Genomic DNA, 23,908 nt, shown 5'->3' on the forward strand with positions numbered 1-23,908 from the left:
ATATCACTTTATTTTTAGACAATATTTTTTAAAAGATAAAAATAAAATTTCAAAAAGTACAAACTTAAAAATGTCTTCTATTAGATAATATAAACAGTTTTTATAATACTGCTTGCAACTTTGCAATAATTAATTTTTTCATAAGATAAGCATCTGACAAAATGGATTCCAAAACTGATACAGTAAACAATAATACTCCTAGTATTCCTATTCTTTTACTTTTACAGAAATTATCTGTATAAAGTATCTACAAGAATGGAAAAACATAAGATTTTCCAGAATCTTTTCACTTCGTTATGAAACATTTTATTATTTTATTTTATGCTGTTCTGCAAGATGTAAATATGTAACGCGATAATTTTTCAAGAGTTTTTTCATCTATGTACGATTGCCTTCAGTTCCAATAGAGCTATTTGACATTGTAAAGCAAAAGATTATAAAGATTAAGTTCATGTCTATTTTATAATCAGATATGGCAATTTTTTACGCTGTACGCCAATTTTAAATTTAAAATCATATTATAAAAAAACTAAGAGAAAAAATAATATAAATAAAATTGATTTAAGAATCTACAAGCACTTAAAACGACGTAATATTATCAATAATATAGTCACTATTATTTAAACTATGCAATTTGCAAAAAAAATCGTAAGAATTTTATTTTCACATTCGTTAATAGATATAATATAATAGAATTCGTTTTTAGCTCTGATTTGATATTGAAACAAGTCACAAATATACGAATTATGTTTGTATTTCTTTAATTAGCTAAACAAGTCATGATTTTTTATTAGCATTAATAAAGTGCAATAATTAATTTCTAAGAAATAAGAGGATGCCGCTTTAGAAGATCTATGTTAGTATCGGTGATTTTTCTCTACGTTTATCTTATTTAAATAATTAACTAGTTGATTCGTTTAATATATAATAAAAAATAATTCATTTAACATATCTCAAAAAACCTGTCTTCACATTCGCTTTGCAGGAGAAGTTTAGAATTTTTTGATCTTTTACCCGAAGATCCTAAATTATATGATAAAATGCGTCCTCCCAAGAAAGATGGCCATGCAACCGTTGTGAATTTTCACGTTACTGTAATGGGACTTGATTCCATTGATGAAAATTCTATGGTAACATAATTTTTACCAAATTTATTTTTATGTTGTTAATTCAGCTGCGTATTAACAAAAATTTCATAGTTCAATACTGTCCTAATTATTAGTTAACGAAATATATAATTACTTCAATAGTTAATTACTTTTATAGACATATGCCGCTGATATTTTTTTTGCTCAAACGTGGAAAGATAATAGACTCCGATTGCCAGAAAATATGACGTCCGAGTATAGGTACATAAATTTATTGCTTCTTAACGATTTTTACACTTATATATTTTTATTCTATTTATTTCTGTTACATTCATCTATATATTTTCCTTTAGTAGATTTTTTAAAAAGTTTCTAATTATTATTTCTCATATATGTGACAAAATTTAAGATTATTAGAAGTCGATTGGCTGAAAAATATGTGGCGGCCAGATTCTTTTTTTAAGAATGCAAAGTCGGTGACTTTTCAAACAATGACGGTACCAAATCACTATCTATGGTTATATAAGGACAAAACCATTCTCTATATGGTGAAGTGAGTTTATGACAAATTATATTTAGTGTATTTCCTAAACATAAAATTTAAAATATATTGGCGATTTCAGGCTGACTCTAAAACTCTCTTGTGCCATGAATTTTTTGATCTATCCTCACGATACGCAAGAATGTAAACTGCAAATGGAAAGTCGTAAGTCATCATCATCTATAAAAGAATTTGTCTCGGAGTTATGCGCAGCTTCGCAAATTATGCTACATATAAAGTTATGTTTTATCATACAATTATGTATTATCATTCATTATTAGAAATGCTTCTTTTTGTAAATGAAGCTCGTTCAAAGTTACAAATTAAAAGTAATAAATGATTTAATTAAAAATTAAATTACAATAGTTGCTTAAATGTAATGAACATGTACATTAAATTTTATAAAAAGTACTTTACATAAAATTTTATGAAAAGTACATTAAAGTACATTAAATTTCATAAAATTTTATGAAAAATACATTAAAGAAGAATGTTAAAAAAATTTTTGTCCATAAAGATGTAAAAGCGTTTTTTTTTATAGATTTTGATTTAATACGATATATTAGGTACGGGAATAAGTTCGTGACGTTTTTTTAATGCCTAATCTAATGGGAAAAACGCCACGAATTTTTTCCCACACCTAATATTAATAAAAAATTTGTTGATTAATACAGAACACCTTAAAAATTGAGCATGATATATTGAACAAATTTCAATATTCTTACTTACTTTTCAAGATTACTTACTTTTCCCCAAGTGCTACGAACTTTTTAATAATTTTATCATATTCAGAAAGTCAAAATCTATAAAAACTATTTTTTTTACTTACTTTCTTTTAAACAAAAATCAGACTTTTTTTATCCTCCAAAAAGGGCAGATTTTTATTTTAAAAAAATGTAAATAAAAGAAGTTTTTGTAAATTTTGATCTACTGAATGATAAAATTATTAAAAAGTTCATGGCATTTGAAAAATTCCTTAAAAAATAAATAAGAATATTGAAATTTGTTCAAATATATCATGTTCATGCTTAATTTTCAAGGTGTTCCCTATCAATCCCAAACTTTTTATTAACTTTACCGTATTCAGGAAGTCAAAATCTATAAAAAAAACTTATTCTTTTTATTTATACCTTTATGGGCAAAAATCGGCCTCTTTAACATCCTCCTTAATTCATATACATATATACAAATATATACTTTTTAGTTATAAATTCATTAAATTTAATATAATGTCATAATTTAAATTCAAATTGTGTAACTTAAAAGTATATTAAATTTCATGAATTTTTAACAATGTACATTAAAAATTAATGTTGAAATTCAAGAACATTTCTAACAATGTTTTTACCTATCTCTCAATTATATTTAAAAATTGATTTTTAATGGAAATAAAAAAGAAAATGTATTCTTAGTTATATTTCAACAATTAGCGCATTCTCCAAATTTCTTGAAGTGAAATCTCACTCTAAAAGAGTGAAAATATTGCTATTTTTGAAGAAGAGAGATTTAAAAAGAAGTGAAATTTAATCTTACTTTTTTTTTGGAGTGATATTTCAACTCCTTTGGACTCAAAAAGAGTGAAAATTGTCTTTCTTTCATTTCACACTCAGAAATTTAGAGAACAAGTAAATTATGCTAGAATAATCAATAAATTATATGTGTCAAATACCATGCCATTTCATGTCTTAAAACAAAGTAACTTGATTGGCAGTGTCACATACGACAGACGAAATGATCTTCCAGTGGGACCCCGATGTTCCTCTCGTTGTAGACGAGAATATCGAGTTGCCCCAATTACAACTCGTTAAAAATTATACGGCCGATTGCACGCAGGTTTATTCCACTGGTAAGAGAATTGTGTAAATGTCTCTATATTTCAAAGAATAACGCTGCACATCGCGTTGGTTATTTTCACGTTTGATAAACGTAGTCGCATATAAAGTATTCTTCGTATTAAAGTACGTAATATAGACAATCTTTGTGATCAATTTTTTAAAATCAATTTTCGTCTTTCGTTTCGAAACTGCACACGTATCTCGCGCAGCATTATTCTAAGGAATGAAGGTAATTCTTTAGCCAAGCGCCCATGCATTGATATCACTTAAATTTAATCTAATTGTAAGCTAAAAACCAAGCATGAACACCTTATGGAAGATTACATTATAATTTCCAGGTAACTTTACTTGTCTTGAAGTCGTGTTTGTGCTGAAGCGACGTCTCGGCTATTACTTGTTTCATACCTACGTGCCGACATGCTTGATTGTCATCATGTCGGTAAGATAACATAATAATAAAAAGATACTCTCGCGACCTTTTTTACAACTGTATTTTTTATCGAAAACATTGCAGTGGATATCATTCTGGATAAAACCCGAGGCCGCACCCGCCCGAGTTACCTTGGGAGTCACTTCGTTGCTCACGCTTTCCACGCAACACGCTAAGAGTCAGGCTTCTTTACCACCCGTTTCATATCTGAAGGCCGTCGATGCCTTCATGTCGGTCTGCACAGTATTTGTGTTCATGGCACTGATGGAATATTGTCTGGTGAACATTGTTCTTGGTGACTTGGATACGCCCACAGCGAAACCTGCACCTCCACCACCGCCGCCGTGCTCGAGCACTTCAGATTCAGCCAAACTTGATAAAATCTTCGATATTGCTGCCAAGGTAATGCATAGATGATAATTGGATGATCAGAGAGCCTTGTGAATCGATTTTAACAAGACATAAATATAATACTTGCAATAATTCATTAGACATTATGTTAAGTTCGTAATATCAAATTATACCCAATTTGAATTATTTTTAATAATTTCTATAAGTCGCCATGTTTGTACTCAATACTTATACCGTTAATTTAACTAAAACGATAAAGTTAAATAATTTAATTCAAGAAAATGTATTAAATGTATTTGATTCAAATTTGATTTATTATTTACCAAGTGCATATAGACGTTAATATGAACATTGCTTATTTTGAAATTACTCATAAAAATGGAATAATTATATTTTGACACACATGGAAATTAAAAATAACAAAATTATTTAACTAATCGGATTACCAATGTTCCTTTGAGAGATATAAGAAAAAAATATCTTAATAACATTGGAAAAAAAATCTTAATTTCAAAGAAATATTTTTTTGCTCACATATTAAAAAAAATTATTTTTTTGGATCAATGAAAATTTCTTTGAAAATAAGATATTGTATGTAATAATTTTTTTTTTAATACAAGCAAAGAAATATTTCTTTGAAATTAAGATTTTTTTCAGTATAAAAGTGTATTTTTGTCATCATTGTCGATATGAATTAATTAGAGATGGAAATAGTCAATGAAAATTGATAGAAGTACTATTATAGTGTTAAATTTTCCTTAAAATACCAAAATACTTTTATTTTGTAATTTCATGATAAATAAAATTTTTACCAAGTTAAAATTGATTCTAGGCTCTTTTATCTTGGACCGCTTCCGTGCCTCGAATAAGGAAACAAAATAAATACGTTATTAAAGAAAATCTATTTAAAGTGAATTCAAAAACTTCAAAAAATATTAATAATGAATAAATTATTAAAACATCTGGAGATGTTTATATGTTATAAAAAAAAAATCTTTTTGTGTCGATCATGATTATTTTAATTGTGTATACAAATAGCATTTTGCAATAGCATTATAATTCGTCCATTCTAAATCATGTCCCACTCTCTCCGAGGCACGGGAGACAGTCTGCATGATGACGGTTCAAGTTGTGATCGTTGTCACGCAGGAAAACGCAATGTTGTTATCCTGCCGATCGCAGAAATCGCCGATTGTACCGCCACCCGGACCCACTCCAGCACAAAGGGCGCGAATACGAGCGTTGAACATCGACCGCTTCTCGAGAGTCTTCTTCCCTTTTCTGTTTGCCGTGCTGAACGTCACCTATTGGATAATGTTCGCCGAGTATATTTAGACAGTGACATCGGGAACACTTCTAGAAATCGTGCGATACTTCAAGAAGAATGAGAACAAGGATACGAGTTCTGCGAGAAACTCTGATACTCTGGAACATTGAAATACTTAGGAGAAACGAAGAGCAGTAAGATTTTTTGGAAAAAATTTGTCTCTGCAATAAATTTATATTAGATATATCGGTGTGCGAATAAAAACGATGGAGAATTTCGCGTAGTAGACTATACGTAGTAGAAATTCTCAGATTGCAAAGCGTATCTCAACAAAAATCGCACAAATCTGTGATTGCTTTTGATGTTGACAACTTGCCGAAGATTTGTTTTCAACGATATCGAATATACCAACATTATAGCACATGCAGGCAACATTTAACGGCAAGATAGCTGTATCAAAGTTACCTTATGTTGTCGGCAATATGACAGCATTGTGTGATATTATTATGGCAATAGGCAATATGAATTTTTATGATGACGGTTTTAAAGTTGTCGGCAAATTGCTGGCAAGTTGTCATATCGTGAAGGTATCAAGTTGTTAATAAATGAGAATTCAGTTGCTGCAATTCTAGTAGCAACACATACTTAGCAACATGCCAGCAACAAGATAAACACGCTATCTGGGTTCTAATTTGGAGCTCAAAAATATCAGCGCGAATAATTACAAAATTTAACGATGAATAATGATGTTTAACGCAGAAGCGCTTAATTCTTTTAGAACGTTGCTCTTCTAAAATTTTTCTTTTACTGTTTTTTAAGACAAATAAAAAATTTTACTGTACTGTGTTATTATGGCACACACTTGCAAACTGTTTTCTCTGACTGCTCACTTATTCGTCCGTTCGTCAACGATCGTCCGACATTTAACAAATACTAAAATAATTACAATTTATCAACATGGATAACATATTTTTACTGCTACGTGTTTAAAAGCAAACTTATTTTCTTCTTTTCAATTGCCAATTAATTTTTTGTGTGCCTACAGATATACATATCTCGGTCCTTTGAAAATTCACATTTTCCACAAAAATAAAGATAGCAACTTTTTAGGCTCATTTAAAAGATGAAGAATAAGATTCTATAAAATATCAACGTTTTTGTAAGTTTCATCATTTGATCTATATAACTCGTCGTAAATACTCATAAAATGAAGTAAAGTGAAAAATACATGTATCTTCCACAAAAATTAAGATAACGATTTTTGTTTTATCTTAAAGATCAATGTAAAAGTTATAAAAGTTATTAAAAAAATCACTACTTAATTTCAAAATGGCAGATTGAATATAGTGGAGCAAAATGCTAAATTAAGTATCGCATAAAAGCGAAAAATAACCGTGAAAACAATTGCTGTGAAATACTTATATAGAAAATAGAAACAACTGATTCCAAATCGGCAATCTTAAAAATTCTTGGAATATGAATGTCATTCAAATTCAAGAAAATTTTACATTTTGATCCGTCATATAGGATCTACAATTTAAAATTAAAAAATTTTTATTATAGATTTATAATCAATGAGATCTTAAAATCTTTGGTAAGACGTAAATTAGATGTCAATTATTCCTAGAAAAAATACAAAATGGTTAAATAAATGGTTTGAATAGATATGATATGTTCTTGTTTATAAATGAAACTTTCCCGAGAATAAGTAAAAGATTTTATCTAAATAGAACATAATGATCAAATCAATGATGTACAGGAAGGCATATTGATTCTAATGAATTTAGAAAAAAGCGATATGTTTATTCATACATTCGCTTTATTATTACAAATGAAACTCATCATTCAAAAGCCTAATAAAAAATTCATATGTAGATATTATCGTCATTTATGATAAGCTTACATTTTATTTCTTGTACGAAATAATGTTTCAATTCATTTATAAATATTATCATTTATAAATATAAAATCTCAATCTCCATTGAACTTTGTGTTCCGATTCTTATTATAAGTAATAATGAATGTTTCTTGACATAAGTTTGTATTATACAATTGTATTATTAAAAGTATATCTAATAAAGTACTATTATAATGAATTATGTGAATTATATGTGTAATCATTATTACCATCCTAGTGAGAATGACTCTATAATAAAGTAAGGGTTACTGCACAATGTTTGTGATCAAATTAATTTTTGTTAACATCGTAAGTTTACGTCTTCAATTTCATGATTGTTCATCGTATATTTTTGCTAAAGAAGGCTAAAATACTAGCCGATGTACAAATCTCATTTAATAAAATAAAGCTGTTTTGAAGATTATTAAGATCACCGATCACTGTACCAATTCCCAATTGACCGTCCCATTTTGTCCTTTATTTATTTTCATTATTTATTTTCATTATTATTATAATGTTTTTTCGCTGAAGGTCATTGTCAATCAGTTTATTAGACTTTAAACTCCAATTAATTTAATTAACAATTATATCTTGATATCAATATATCAATTGAAGTATCTGTTTAAAATCAACTTCTAAACTCATATGAATTTTATATGAATTTTTTAAATGTGATTGATATTATATTTCGTAGAATATTTAACACTTACTTATTTACACCTTGTAAATTAAATTATTAATTTTTTATTTGTGTGTTGTAATATATAAAGTAAACTTCTAAACCTGGTATTGTTAAAAGTATTATAAAAATTATATATTTATATCACGCATATGCATTCAATAATAAAGAATTAAACTTTTATTTAAAAATAGAATATAAAAAATTAAAAAATAAAATTAAAACATAAAATATCAAAAAATCAATTTTTTCGAAATTATGTTGGTTCTAACTTTTGTGTAATTAGTTATTATTGTCTATTTATTGAAGATAGTGATTAATTGCAAGAATCAGTATAGCTATATATGCCCTCTATTAGTGCTAAACAAGACTATGAAATACAGTCATCGTCAGTAAGAAGGGAATCTGTTGACTTGCACTTTTATTCTCCTCCTACTTTCAACCCCCACCAATACGACCACAGGATCGTAGCACCCACGCATTGAACAAACGAATGAAAGTTAGCGCCCTAATAATATGGAGTATTATAAAATAACATTCTGTCCTCATTTCACTGCTTTATATCAATATATTGATATATGATCCCAATAAAAATCATTATTAATAAACTTTTGTAAATAATATGTGACGACAAAAAAATTTTATAATAAATATTCATTTCAGTTATGCAAAAATTATTTATAGTTTACATTGAAAATCAAATGTATACATTGCATATGATATTAATAAAATAAAAATGGTTACTATAAATTTTCATAAATTATACAAAATAATCACCCTATTGATTTTGCAATCACAAAATCAAATTCGAAAAAAAGCCTAAATTCACAAATACATTTTTTTAAAATAAAGTACGTTTCTAGTGATTTGCATCGTAAAAATCGCTCTGTCGAATTTGTACCATTGTATATGTAACTGAATTTTCAGCAAAATAAATCTTTCACGAAATAAATCTTTACATGCTTTCAATATGTAATTCATATAAACGGATCTTTTAATTAATTTATACGTTTGTTGATGCAATTAATAGTCACACTTTGTGCTATTAATAATCGCACTATTATTACGATATATATAATTATGAGAAAATAATTCTATTGAACGAGAAGCAAAATTGTTCGTTGTCGCGAACACAGTCCGAGACAACGAATCAGTACATTCACGTAGCGGGGAAACGGAAAGTGGGATCATCGCAGAGGAAGGAAGCGTAGCGTGGGCCGCCTTATCTGTACAACGTAGTCCAGCTACGATAGCAGGATGCCATTGCCTTCTCTTCCTCGTTTCGCCTTTCCAGGACGGTTCACTTTCCATCCTCTTCTATCACGCGTGAAGATACACGTCATCGAAGATTAGTGAGAATCGGGAGCACTGCGTGGAGCAGACCGAAGTATTGCATTGCTGAAGTTTAATTATATATATGCTTGAATGAAATAATTAATTTGCTATCTGCTTCCTGAAAGTAATGACAAATGCATGCACGGGAAGAGCGATTCTGTTGAATTATTTAAAAATTTAGATAGATACAGATCTGAAAATAATTTTATTAAACCATCAAAATAATTCAGAAATTTGAACATAATAGCAATGTTGCAAAAAATTTTGATATTATAGCAATCAGCTGGAACTCTACATAATTGTCGTAATAGTTAAACAAAATTATTTTTAAATTTGTACCTAGCTAATTTTTAAATACATCAGCAAAATTCTTCTTTCTATTGGGACATTTAAATTCCATCTTAATTTCTCCCGAGTATACGTGAGTGTTCTTTCAAATGTTGAATATAAATTTAATTTTAAATATAATTTTCTGTAAATGTTTTTAATATAAAGATTTACATTTGTCTTTTTATTTTTAACTTACTTAGAAAGACTGTTTCTAAAAAGAAAATAGACATATTTTACAAAGTTTGAGAATTATTCGGGGTATAATATATGTTTTCTTTGTTGAATATGAAATCAATAATAACAACTTTTTATATTCGACCAAGAGATGAAACTAAATTGAATAAATAAATTTATATAGCATCGATAGATTGATTTAATAGAAGGCATTGTTGTATCAGATGTCGTTTACAATACATCTGCAGAATACATTCCATGAACAACAGATTTTAAAAGATGACAGGAACAGTGATATGCTGCACATGTGTGTCGCAGTAATGTAAGCATCGTATAACGGGTGTACGAAAGTATCATATATTGATACCACAAGGGATTCAGACAAATTGGGATGCAGACGATTTGGAATTCTCAATCTGTACTATAAAGACTTTCCGCAATATTACGTGTAATATATACAAAAAAGCGATATCAGGCGACCGAACACGATTTGACTCGCGCGATAAAAGAAGATCTATAATTTACACTATATAATTAAAATGTTTGTATTTTTCGCTATCTTCTTAGTAGAGAGATAACCAAAGAAACTTATTAATATAATCTTAATTAATAACTACAGAGAGAGAGAGAGAGAGAGAGAGAGAGAGAGAGAGAGAGAAAGGTTTTGCTCAAATATTTAAAAATTTAACTAGATACACAGATCTGAAAACAATTTTATATTGGAATAGCAAAAATATCTATTTCTTTAAGCATGATAGTAATGTTGCAAAAAATATCGACATTTTAGTAATAAATTTGTCCTACATACATAATTATTTTGATGATCCAACAAAATTATTTTCAGATATTTTGTATCTAATTTTGTTTAATGCCCCATAATCGTATTTTCAGTGTAATTATATATAAATTGAACTTTGAATTCATAACATTTATATTTCATAATATTTATTTATAATATTCATATATTTATTCATAATATTTATTTATATATGTCATAATCAAAATGTTAACTTTAGTAAATGTATACATTGATTACAGCACAGACTACAATAAGTGTATGCTTTTACTGAGTTAGCACTTTGATTGTGACATAATATAAATAGGTAATATTTGATACATTGATATTTAACGATCATTTGAAACTTTTCTAAAACACGCGTTGGTCACTTTTTATATACCCGGTGCAAAAAACAAAGCCATATCTAGACAGATATATCTAAGATTTGAAAATCAAATTTCAATAATTTAAAAAAAATGACAATTTTCACGCAAACATAGAAATAGGAAAAACCTATGTTTACTCTGGAATTTCAGTGATCTGCGCTTGAACCTTTTCCCCATCATCTACGAGGATCACATTCCTCTCGCAAAATCTTTCTTCTCTCGAGCCTCGTCTATGGCCTTTACGGCTGACCATTCGGTCCCACTCGTCGCTTTACAAGCCCAAGTCATTTTCCCTCTCCGTTCCATTGCCACCCGTGATGTACGGCACTGACGGGCACGAGACTCGGAGGTTCGGAACGAAGTCGTGACTCGACTCGACAAGTCGAGGGACTCACTTGTGAGAGACGGCGTCACGAGGCGCGTCCGTGAGGCCGCGTTTTTCATTTTCCATCGCCCGCCGCGTTTTGCGACGGTGCTCCCGCACCTGTCAGACGGTTCCGCCGTGTTATCGCACGTGGATAACAGACACGGAACTTGGTGGCCACGAGAAGAAACCGAGGGGATTCGGGCAGAAAGGAATTCCGATCTCGGTCAGCGACGTTCGTACCGACTTCGGAGGAGAGCGCGGCGGCTATTGTCTCTCGAGGGAAAGAAGAAATATCTGAACGGTGCACATTAGGAAACCAAGAACGCTATTTTAGCGTGTACGCTAACGTAGCTGAACTTTATTAGACGGAGGACGGCATCGTTAATTGCAACGGAAATCACTTTTTCGTTCCGCAGTGCGCGAAAGTGTGTTTCGCATCGTTCTGTGAGTCAATCAAAATATATCTTGCTATCTCAAAATGTAATAATTTGTCTATGATTCAGAATTTGATATGAAGAATTATTTTTAAAAAAATTTACTAATATTATAATGTCTTATAATGTATTTTTGCTTCAAGAGAGATTGTTAAATAATTTTTAAAATTAAAAATCGTTAAATGCTTGTTCTAATTATTAAATTTATTGAGTGCGGTTTAAAAATTAATAATATAGTGTTTATTAATTTATACATATAAAGCAAAATTAATTAAAAAAATAATATTAATATTATTAATAATATTTGTCATGTATATAATAATTTACTGATTATAAACATAATCATTTTTCATCTTGTTCGAATAAAATAAATTATATAGTTAACTAAATTTTTCGCGATATATCAACGATTTGTAATATTTTGGAAATATTTTGTCGTAGAAATTTTTGAATCATCGTCGATGGCTTAGCACTGTTGCAAAAAATCCACAAAGATAGAAAAAAGAAACGGAAAAATGCTTCATTATGGGCACGTGGCTCTCGCAGCTTTAATTATTATAATTATTACTTTAGCAGGTATGTAATAGTCGATATATTAATTTCTATTAGAGTTTTTTACAAAGTAATTAAACTTTAAATTGGAAATGCTTGAGAGATCCAACATAAAAATTAGTGTTCTCAGAATTAATACTCTTTTCTTTATAAATTAAATACTCTTTTAAATTAAAAAAAATGCTTCATTATGAACACGTGACTCCCGCAGCTTTAATTATTATAATTATTACTTTAGCAGGTATATAATAGTGGATATATTAATTTCTATTAGAGCTACTTTTTACAAAGTAATTAAACTTTAAAAATGGAAATGCTTGAGAGAGCCAACATAAAAATTAGTGTTCTCAGAATTAATACTCTTTCCTTTATAAATTAAATATGCTTTTAAATTAAACAATACTTATATAGATTAAAGTTTTTCGGTATCGTTTGAACGCTGCTCGCATTTTCACTGCTTATTTTAACGCCATTTTTGCGTTGCGTATATTACGTGCAAAAGAATCAAATTTATAAAATTCTTTTTCTCGGAAACATCGTTCATCCCATTCATATACGAAAAGAACTGTTTATCCATTATGATTAGATAGCGACATGACCTCGCGACCTGCCTTCCTTTTGAAATCGGAGAACTCGTTTTGATTTCTAAAATCCAGTCACCCTACAAAGACATCTTCGCACGAAATTATCAAACAAGATTATTCAACGAATAGCACAGATCAAGTTGCACATAATTGTTTATAATTTATGCACGTGACAATATCATTGTAGTAAAGATACATTGCAGATATGTCTCAGTAAACTATTTTTTTTTAATTTACAAATACTTTTTTAAAAATCGATTTGTAATCAAGAGAAATTAGATCAAAGATACTTGATATAAAAAATTAAAAGATCTCACAGCGAAAAGTGATCTGAATTTTAGCTGAATCGAGTTGATTGAAAGATCTATTTGAAACACTTCGTATTTTATTGAAGCTTAAATATATTTTCCAGAGTTGAGACTTCACTCATAAACATCCGGTTGTCTCTTGCGATAGCCTCTACCGGTAGTAGAACATCTCTTGATAACCGGTACATTCTAACGTACATTTGAAACAATTCTGGGATAAAATTGTCCTATATTTATATTAATAGATGTTAATAATGACGTACCCATTATTACCGCGCGTTTAAAAAAAATCGATGAACAGAGCCAATCGTTGCATCTTACGTAATTCATTTCTTAATGAAAAATTATTGTTTTATGTCATTTATTTATTTATTTATTTGTATTTTTATTGTTCATTTATTGTTCCTCGAAAAGGAACAATAAAAACATGCATTTAATATTAAACATAAACGTTTAAATTTTTTTGTAGGACCTGCGAGTTCACAACATGTACGGGACAAAGTACCATCCAGAGGTAAGATTCAAAATCTCTTCTTAGAATTTATTTCTTTATTCGCCCTTTTCTTCATGAAAGAAAATGATCATCACAAAACGATCGTTGTAACACGTAGCATTATCAATGATCTTATCAGAGAATGTCAAGTGATGAAAAATGCGATAAAACTTTCGCGACAACTAGGACACTATATATTTATGCACAAAATACAAAGACAAAAATGGGGGTGTTATAGGGTCGGTGCAAAGAGGAGATATGTCACCTATGGATGTGGTGACAGAACGTCGTAATCGGCTAGGGCCGATCATTCCCACATCAAGAGGTAGACAAAATATGTTACTTCGGGAAGAAGGCAACTATATATTTTGTCATAAAAAGATCCCCTGACAAATTTAACTTGAGAAAATTCTAACTTGGATAATAGTTTATATATTACTATCTAACAACGAGAGAGAGAGATTTCGTGTTTGTTGTAGCTAATTTTTGTTTTATCAGTTTGGATGTTCATGTTTAAATATATTTATTACACTGGAAGAAAAATGGTTGCATGATTTATAAATTTATGTATAGTCACTTTTGGTGCCAACTATTATATATATTTTTTTAGTAAAATTATAAATATATATAATAAAATAGTAATAACAATAAAAATAAAATTCCATATCATATAATTATAGTCACAAATATCAAACATTTTTCTCTCAGTGCAGATGTATGTTTTATGTGATGTATATTTCGGTTTCTTCCATGGCTCCCATAATGTGATAAAGGTACACAATGCTAATCGATCACAAAAACTAATTGGTAATCGGGAAACTCTATCTTCCTCTACATATACTTAACTCGTATAATCGGCATGATATAATGCAATGGTATTCTAATTACAGGAGAAGAGAATAACCACATGGCTAACAAAATCTGCATTTCGAGTTATAAAAGATTAACGAGAAATTTTGTCTCATGTAGGATCGCACGCGAAAAGACCGCATCCCTGCGAACAGAGCTCGTGTTATCCCGCAACCGGGAACTTGCTAATCGGTCGTAAAGACAAACTGACTGCTTCGTCGACATGCGGTCTTCATGGTCCTGAAAGATTCTGCATTGTTTCTCATCTTAAAGACAGAAAGAAATGCTTCTTCTGCGATGCATCGATACCAAAACAACAGCATAATATTGAGAACATTGTGAGCGGGTAAGATTATTTTACTTTATTGCTGCAATCTTCTATATCGCGAAATAAATCCAATGTATATAATTTACTGTGAGAAATAGATTATGTTAAATATTGTTCATTAAGCACCGTATTGATTCTCATTTGGTTTATCTTTCCTTCATTTTGATTTATTCTTTATATTATTCCTTTTTGTTATATTATTTAAATCTTGTTTATTAATTAAATCCAATGGCATTTAAAATAATAATGAATAAAAATATGTATTAAAAATAAATAACAACAATCTAACGTACACTAAATAATTTGAAAATTATAAATTTCAGGTCGTGGTGGCAAGCCGAAAATGGAGTGGAAAACGTCACGATACGCTTCGATCTTGAGGCAGAGTTTCACTTCACGCATATCATTATTCGCTTCCAAACTTTCCGACCGGCTGCTATGTTGATCGAGCGATCGTACGATTTTGGAAAAACCTGGCAGGTATATCGGTATTTCGCTCATAACTGCGAGCATTATTTCCCCGATATCCCGACTCATCAACCTCAAAGATTAACAGATGTCATCTGCGAAACGAGATATTCAGCTGTTGCACCGTCCACTGGCGGTGACGTAATTTTCAGGTAGGAAATGTACATAATTTAATAGTACTATTTATAGTAATAATGTAATCTTATAGATTCTCTCAAATTCAACAAATTCCAAAAAATTATTTTTTGGAATAAAGATTCTATTTTCTGGAATAAAGATTTAAGATTGTGTGCTAACTATTGCACGCTGACTCTCATTCGCCCTGTTTTTTAGTATTATTTATCATTAATCATCTTTCTCATCATTTAATATATTATTTATTTTTGTTTTAAATTTTATTATATTGTGCAAATGTTTTGCTTTTATTTCAATTTTTTTACGTAAAGAAACTGCACTAGTTATACAATTCAAATTATTATAATTATTAATTATTAATTGATAATTATTAGTCACGTTATTCGAAAACGTTATTTATATTTATAAATAACTGATATATTTTAGGGTGTTACCACGAAATTTGGAAATAGATAATCCTTATTCGAAGGAAGTCCAGAATCTATTGAAGATCACCAATCTCAGAATCATCATGACTAGACTCCATACTCTAGGCGATGATTTGCTCGACGATCGGGCTGAGATTCGCGAGAAATATTATTACGCCATCCAAGATATGGTGATTCGTGGTTCGTGTTCTTGTTATGGACACGCCTCTAGATGTTTACCGTTACCAGGAGTCTCTGATGAAGAGAACATGGTCCACGGCAGATGTGAGTGTACACACAATACTAAAGGTCTCAATTGTGAGAGTTGCGAAGACTTCTACAATGATCTGCCGTGGAAGCCCGCTGTCGGCAAACAAACGAACGCTTGTAGACCTTGCAATTGCAACAATCATACCAATTCTTGTCACTTCGACGAAATGGTCTACGAGAGATCGGGCAGAGTGTCCGGCGGAGTCTGCGACGATTGCCAGCACAATACGCGAGGGCAGAATTGCGAACAGTGCAAGCCATTCTATTATCATGACGTGACAAAGGATATCTCTGATCCAGAAGCTTGTCAACGTAAGTTTTCAATCTGTGTATCAGTCTCTTTATGTATAATTTTTATATATAATTTAATATGATTCAATATGAAATTATTATCTGTGCTTGTTTTATAAATAAAAGATAAATATAAATATAGATTGCAGATTGCAGTTAATAATAGAATAAATTTGTACATATGTGAGAGAAATATCGTGAAATATATATAGGTTTTCTTCTTCGCAGCCTGTGACTGTGACCTAGGCGGATCCTTGGATGATGGCATATGCGACTCAAGAACTGATCCTCTAAGTGGCGATGAGTCTGGACGCTGTCACTGTAAAGTGAATGTTGATGGGCGTCGTTGTGACCGCTGTAAAAACGGCTTCTGGAATTTCGATCCCGACAGTCCAGAGGGATGTCAAGGTAACAAAAGAAGTTATTACTCTGCATATTCCATTAAAAGACGTAATCATTTCAATACTTTTACATAATATTTTAATAAATAAATAAATATTTATTATATTTTTAATAAGAAAAAAGAGAGAGAGCTTATATATTATTTATTAGTCTGCATTGATTATTTTTCAAATTTAATTTATAATCTTTCCCTCCAGGAAATATTAATTAATGTTATGTCAATGATAACGAGAGTTAGTTTGAAATTTTAATAGATTCTATTTCGCGGTAAAAAAAGTTTGTTCATAATAGTTTGTTCTTAAAACTCATATAAAAAACTACTTTTGTAATTACAGCCTGCACTTGTAATATCTTGGGTACCATCGATAATCAGGGTTGCAATGTGGTGACCGGTGAATGCACGTGCAAACGGTATGTCACAGCGCGTGACTGCAATCAATGCTTACCGGAGTATTGGGGACTCTCCGAGGACCGCGATGGATGCAAACCATGCGATTGCGATCCTGGTGGATCCTACGAAAATTCCTGTGACGTCATCACCGGTCAGTGCAGATGCAGACCACACGTCAGCGGGAGAACTTGCAATCAACCAGAGCAAAGTTACTATACCGGCTCGCTTGATTTTCTCATTTACGAAGGAGAGTTGTCTAGGGCTACTGATGTAAGTTTATCAAATTAAATAAAATATGTAAATTAAATATATTTATAAGTATTAATTTTTATTCCAATACTGCATGATACAATATAAAAACATGATAAAATATAAAATACGATCACACGAAAGACATAACAAGAAGAAAGAGTTATTTCTTTCTTTAATGTGTATATATACATATAAAATTTTGCAAAGCATTAATTATATATTACTCAGATTTTTCAGAATTTTTATTATTTTAGAATTGAATCGCAAATTCGTTTTCAGAATTGTCAAGTGGTGATCAGAGAGCCTTATCGCGATGGTAGGAACAGTACGTGGACCGGTACAGGTTTCATGAAGGCCCTCGAGGGCTCGGTATTGAATTTCACTATCGACGATATTCGCAGATCAATGTGGTATGATGTGATTGTACGATATGAACCGGTGCATCCAGGAGTTTGGGAGGACGTGCAGGTTATTCTTGAGAGAGATAGTTTACCTGATCCTAATGGACCGTGTGCGGATTGGAAACCTGAATACGATCACCTGTGGGTTCAATTACCTCTACGTTCGAGAAGTGCCGTGGCACAACCATCTGTATGTTTAGAGGCAGGAAAACGTTACAATCTTCTGCTGCAATTCCGCAAATTTAACAGCCACGTGGACACGCCTTTAGCCTCCATCCTGGTTGATTCGGTAATATATTTTATTTCGATTATGTCATCAATTGTCAGAAAATCATATTCAGTTGATTGTAATAGATACTTTATACTTACTCGTGTGTGCTTGTATGATCTCTGCAGATTGTTTTGAAGCCAAGGATAGACGTGATACCCTTCTTCAAGGCGCCGGGTCTGGGTGAACTGCGTCGCCAAGAATACGAACGTTACCACTGTAATGAAATATATAACGATGTCAACAGCGTGTGGAATAATGTACCCGATATCTGCAGGAAGTATCAAAATAGCATTGGTTATTATGTCTTCGATGGTGCTCATTGTAAGTTTAACTATTTAATATTGTTTATTCTTTGTTGATATATCTTAATTTTATGTCGTTTTATCTTTTTCATTTAATCACACACTCATAAGAGCATGATGTTGAATTTTAGCTTGCGAATGTAATCCAACGGGTTCTCGCAGTCTTCTATGCAAGAACTACGGCGGGATGTGCCCGTGCAAGCCAAATGTAGTTGGTAGACGTTGTGATCGTTGCGCACCGGGAACCTACGGATTCGGTCCGGAGGGATGCATTCCCTGCGATTGTGACGGCGTCGGTGCACTCGACAATTTCTGCGACGTCGAGACCGGACGTTGCAAATGTCGTCCCAACACCTACGGCAGAACCTGCGGTCAATGTGAGCCTGGCTTCTGGAACTTCCCTCATTGCCAACGTTGTGAGTGTCACGGACATGCGGACAGTTGCGACTCGAAGACCGGAGCCTGCATCAATTGTCGAGATTTCACCACCGGACATAATTGCGATCGTTGCGTTGACGATTTCTATGGCGATCCGCGGATTGGTGTAGATATACCTTGCAGAGCGTGTCCTTGTCCAGGTGAGTATACATTTCAGAAGAGATTTTACATTTTTTTACAAATCTAAAATTAAAATATCAGAGAAATATTTATATCCTACCAAAAATAAATTATATTCCTCATGTTTGTAATCATATCTGTATTAGATTCTTTTTTTTTACAATATAAAATTCAGTTTTTTTAATAATTTAAATATTAGTAATATACACACACACATATTGGAAATTGTGGATTATTATAGTTGATTAAAGTTAGTTATTTATTTGCGTTTTTTTATTGAAGTAAGAAATAAGTTTCTTTTGTTAATCTATAATTTTTGTTATTTATTTATTGTCACCATTATATTTCCTTTTAACAGGCACACGTGAGTCCGGTCATTCCTATGCCAACAGCTGTTCATTAGACTCAATAACGCAGGATGTAGTGTGCGAATGTTTCGAGGGATACTCCGGGCCCCGCTGCGAGCATTGTGCCGAGAATTATTTCGGCAACCCGGAGATATCAGGTGGTAGCTGTCAACTCTGTAACTGTAACAATAACACAGATTTACGTCGTGTCGGCAACTGCGATCCGCACACCGGTCATTGTCTCCAATGTCTCTTCAACACTGACGGTTATACTTGCGAGGTGTGCAAGGCAGGGTTCTACGGAGACGCTCTACGGCAGAATTGTCAAGACTGTAGATGTAACGTCCTAGGCACCGATAAAACCGCGGGATCGTGCGACCATCATACCGGACAATGTCCGTGTCTGCCTCACGTCATAGGACAGCTTTGCGACTCCTGCGAGGAAAATCATTGGAGAATAGCCAGCGGACAAGGTTGCGATCCTTGCGAGTGCGATGTAGTTGGAAGTATTTCGGACAGGTTTGTCTATGATTTTTGTAAAAATAAAAAACTGCGATTTCTTATCACAAAAATATTTTTTATGAATGTATAAAATCATTGATAGATCTTACTGGCATATTTAAATGAATAATTTAATATCAATAGTCTGATTAATTTTTTTTCACAGCAGAAAATTAATTAAAATGTAATTTTTTAATTTTTAATTTTTCTCAAGTTAAAGATTAATTTATTTAAAAACGTCGATTAATTCAGAGAGCCCATTAATTCAAGGAAGGATTAAATAAAACAACTAATTAAAATATTGTTATACTAATAAGTATAAATTCTGTGTGTAGATGCAATCCCTACGACGGTACTTGCGAATGCAAACCAGGATTTGGTGGCAGGCGGTGCAATGAGTGTCAGACAAACTTCTGGGGAAATCCGAACGTGGAATGTTATCCATGCGAATGTGACGTGATCGGTTCCGCCAGCCAGCAATGTGATAGGGAGACCGGAGTATGCGTTTGCCATAAGGGTATCGGCGGTGAGAAGTGCGATCAATGCGACCGTGGCTACCACGGCGAAGCTCCGCAGTGCAGCCCTTGTGGTGAATGCTTCGACAATTGGGATCTGATATTGGATGGTCTTAGGAACAAGACATACGCGGTCATTCAGGAGGCCTCGAGGATACAGAAGGTTGGTACGACCGGTGTTTACAGTCAGGAATTCGACGACATGGAGGAATCCCTAAATGAAGTACAAGACTTAATTAGCAACACTACCATTCGGAGTCAAGATTTAGACGCGTTGGACAACTTGGCCGAAGAATTGGCGAAGAATATCTCCGAATCGGCCAGACAATTGGACGAAGCGAATAATCATTTGGAGAATCTCAGTCAACGAGTTAATCTTGGTGACGTTGCGTTGAAGAAATTGAGGAACAGGACTAACAGCTTGCATGAGGCCGCCGCTGATTTGCGGGAGAATGCCACCAGATTACAAGAAGAGAATGTTTTAGGCGCTCTCAATGTAACTCAGCAGATGGCAGAGCAATCCAGACAAGCCGAGAAAATGGCAAACGATTCTACGAATGTTCTGGGCGATGCAGAGCGATTCCGCAAGCATACTGAGAACCTCCTGGCGAAAAATCGAGCATCCGTGGACGAGGCTCAAGAAAGGAACAAGGAGTCATTGACGAAGTTGAATGAGAAATTGAAGACGTTTCGTATGGCGGTACCTGAGCTAAATCTACGCATGTGTGGTGACAATGTAACGGAATGCAGTAGCGTCTGCGGCGGTGCGGGTTGTGGCACTTGTGGAGGATTATCTTGTGACGTAGGTGCGGTTAGCAAGGCTAATCAAGCTTTAGATGTTGCCAAACAGCAAGCTGCCAAGATCAAGAGTCATAAGGATGATGCCGAACAATTATTACGTAATGTAATTATCACTAATCTAATTCTTAAAATATTTAAAAAAAATTTTTTTAAATATTGCATTATTTATTATGTATATTAAACAAATTATATTATTATAAATGCTTATAGAATTTTATAAATAGCTTCTTTGTTTTATTTTATTCATTGTCTCTATAACAATTTTTTCAATTAATCCTCAGATGAGCCAAATCAAGCAAGATGCAACAGCGGCAAGATCAAACGCTCAAGATGCTTTCAACATTGCATGGGAGGCACAAAGCTTCTTTGAGAAGCTTGCCAAGAATATGGCAAATATGATCAAACAAATGTTGAGTACTCAGGATGAGGATCAACCTACACCAGCTATGGTAAGAGCTCTTGCGTACGCAATACTCGCGAGGAATATCCAGCTGGAGCCGGATCAAATCGCACAGTTGGCCGATCGCATCGAGGATATGGTAGGTTCTCTCACTGATTCTGAGAAGATTCTCGCCGATACCAAAGACGATCTACGGTTGGCACATGACCTCGAGGAACGCGCTAATCAAATTAAATCGACAGCCATCGAGAAACAAGTCTTGGCGAACAAAATGATTTTGCTATTGAACGACGCACAAAAGGCGCAACATCTGGCGCAGGACGCGATTGATAAGGCGGAAGCTGACGTGTCCAAATCGCAGAAAGATCTCGCGGACATTGCCGACGTAACAAAGGCTGCTCAGATCCAAGCTAACAGCACCACACAAACGGTAGAAGCATTAGATGCCCGTTTAAAGCAACTTCAGACGCAATCTGCAAAGAACAGTTTCGTCCTAACGGAGATCGGCACAGAAGCAAAGAAAGTCGCCGATGAGGCACAAGCAATCGACGGCAAGACGAAAAAACTGTCGGAGGAATACAAGAGGGCGGATGAATCACTGAATCAGCGAGTCAACAAGACCAAAGGCGATATTCAGCGGGCGAAGAGACTCTTAACGCGTGCTTCCGAGCTAACAGCAGATACATCGACTAAGTCCAAAGATCTGGACGGCATGGAGAGTGTTTATAAGGAAAATGAACGACTGTTGAAGGAATTAATGGGCGATGTAGACATGCTGATGATGGAAATGGAAAGAAACATGGCGGAGATCGAGAAAAAGTCGCAGTTATACAGACAGTGTTCTGCTTAAAATTCATCGCAATCGATTAGGAAGTCACTTATCTTCCGATTGAATTTCATCTGCAAAGTACGATACATACCCATAACCAGTGGATCTTCTCTTCCCTATTACGTTTGATATAAATCTGTCCACGCGGTAGAATGTCTCTTGCTTCATAGACTCCAAGATCTCTTTCCAATGTATATGTTTCATTACTGCATTTTATTGCGAGATATAGGTCTTAGCAAGATCGGTGCTTTATACTCGTGCAATAGCCGTGAGTTTTACCTTGATTTATAGGAAATGGATACGCATATTTACATATTGCATGCACACACACACACACACACACACACACACATATATATATATATATATATACATATATATGTATATACATTCGCAACTTATTCTGATTAATATTGTGAAAAGTGTTGAGATTATTATTAGTGCCATAAATGGAGAGGCCATTAGTAGTTATAAAGGATGATTTCTACGTCAGTTAAAACATCGCTTCAAGCGCAATTAAGATGCTATCTTTATAAAACTGAAATAATATATTTGCATAAATTTGCATTTAGTATTATTAAGCACTAAGATCCGCTTTGACCGAAAGTAGGATTTTTATTAATTGTTTTATTTTTGTTGGTCTAATTTCGATTTATAATTGTTTATCTTCTCTAGCTTTTAACTTCGCTAATTCTCTAATTCCTTTTATAATTTTTATATTTTTATATCTTTCGTAACACATTTTTTTTATTTTTATAATAAAAATATTCTATATATGTTTTATCCACTGATACATACGTACGTCATTTTATTACACATGGTACTTAAAGAAACACCGTAGCGAAGTATTAAGCTCGTGTTCCATAGCTGATATATTAAAAATAATTAAAATGTAATATAAATAATTAAAATAAACATAATACAGGATTAAGGCAAGTATTTATAGTCAATTCTTATATTTAAGACTGTTTTAAGTATAGTCTTAAGATGTCTTAAATCAATCAGTCATATTAGCATCCCAAGATATTACTTAGACGATCTTAAAACAGGACTATGAATACCAGCATAAAATAGATATCCTGCAACGGATCTACCGAATACAAAAAAATGTTCGACATATCACCAATACACAAACACATTCTATCTATAAACGGACGAAAGTTAAAATAGCCTTGTCGATCATTATAGTGTAAATAATTTAGAACTGTATATTTTTTCATTTTTCTTTCACAATTTTAAATTAGAATTGTAAAAAAATGAAAAAATATAAAGATAAAGAATCGTTGAACATCGTAGACTGGATTTATAAATATGTAACATTAAATATTTACAGATACATAAAAAACTGTAATTTTTTACAG

General features: G+C 32.3%; 2 protein-coding genes across 2 annotated transcripts in view; both read left to right on the plus strand.

Moving 5' to 3' along the window:
• The window catches only part of LOC108684970 (glycine receptor subunit alpha-3), a 5,787-nt gene extending 207 nt beyond the window's left edge, over positions 1 to 5,580 (plus strand). The window contains exons 2-9 of the mRNA XM_018189542.1: positions 986 to 1,130; positions 1,267 to 1,349; positions 1,498 to 1,641; positions 1,712 to 1,794; positions 3,341 to 3,475; positions 3,803 to 3,903; positions 3,979 to 4,296; positions 5,395 to 5,580. Coding sequence (XP_018045031.1) covers positions 986 to 1,130; positions 1,267 to 1,349; positions 1,498 to 1,641; positions 1,712 to 1,794; positions 3,341 to 3,475; positions 3,803 to 3,903; positions 3,979 to 4,296; positions 5,395 to 5,580 — 1,195 coding nt within the window. The remainder of the gene's footprint in view (positions 1 to 985; positions 1,131 to 1,266; positions 1,350 to 1,497; positions 1,642 to 1,711; positions 1,795 to 3,340; positions 3,476 to 3,802; positions 3,904 to 3,978; positions 4,297 to 5,394) is intronic.
• Positions 5,581 to 11,487: 5,907 nt separating this feature from the next.
• LOC108684968 (laminin subunit beta-1) lies at positions 11,488 to 22,887 on the plus strand. Its single transcript, XM_018189541.1, has 14 exons — positions 11,488 to 11,902; positions 12,334 to 12,468; positions 13,806 to 13,850; positions 14,799 to 15,024; positions 15,330 to 15,626; positions 16,036 to 16,598; positions 16,806 to 16,985; positions 17,315 to 17,640; positions 17,902 to 18,312; positions 18,420 to 18,615; positions 18,728 to 19,174; positions 19,513 to 20,020; positions 20,338 to 21,421; positions 21,600 to 22,887. The coding sequence occupies exons 2-14, from the start codon at positions 12,408 to 12,410 to the stop codon at positions 22,566 to 22,568; spliced, it is 5,313 nt and encodes a 1,770-aa protein (XP_018045030.1). The 5' UTR covers positions 11,488 to 11,902; positions 12,334 to 12,407; the 3' UTR covers positions 22,569 to 22,887.
• Positions 22,888 to 23,908: the final 1,021 nt, after the last annotated feature.

The sequence above is a fragment of the Atta colombica genome, unplaced genomic scaffold (assembly GCF_001594045.1).
Source record: "Atta colombica isolate Treedump-2 unplaced genomic scaffold, Acol1.0 scaffold141, whole genome shotgun sequence".
Classification (NCBI taxonomy): Eukaryota; Metazoa; Arthropoda; class Insecta; order Hymenoptera; family Formicidae; genus Atta; species Atta colombica.

Coding starts and splice junctions, on each gene's coding strand:
- LOC108684968 (XM_018189541.1), top strand. CDS start 12,408: ATGCTTCATTATGGGCACGTGGCTCTCGCAGCTTTAATTATTATAATT. Junction 16,599..16,805: donor TGATCCAGAAGCTTGTCAAC/GTAAGTTTTCAA, acceptor TCTTCTTCGCAG/CCTGTGACTGTGACCTAGGC. Junction 21,422..21,599: donor CCGAACAATTATTACGTAAT/GTAATTATCACT, acceptor ATTAATCCTCAG/ATGAGCCAAATCAAGCAAGA.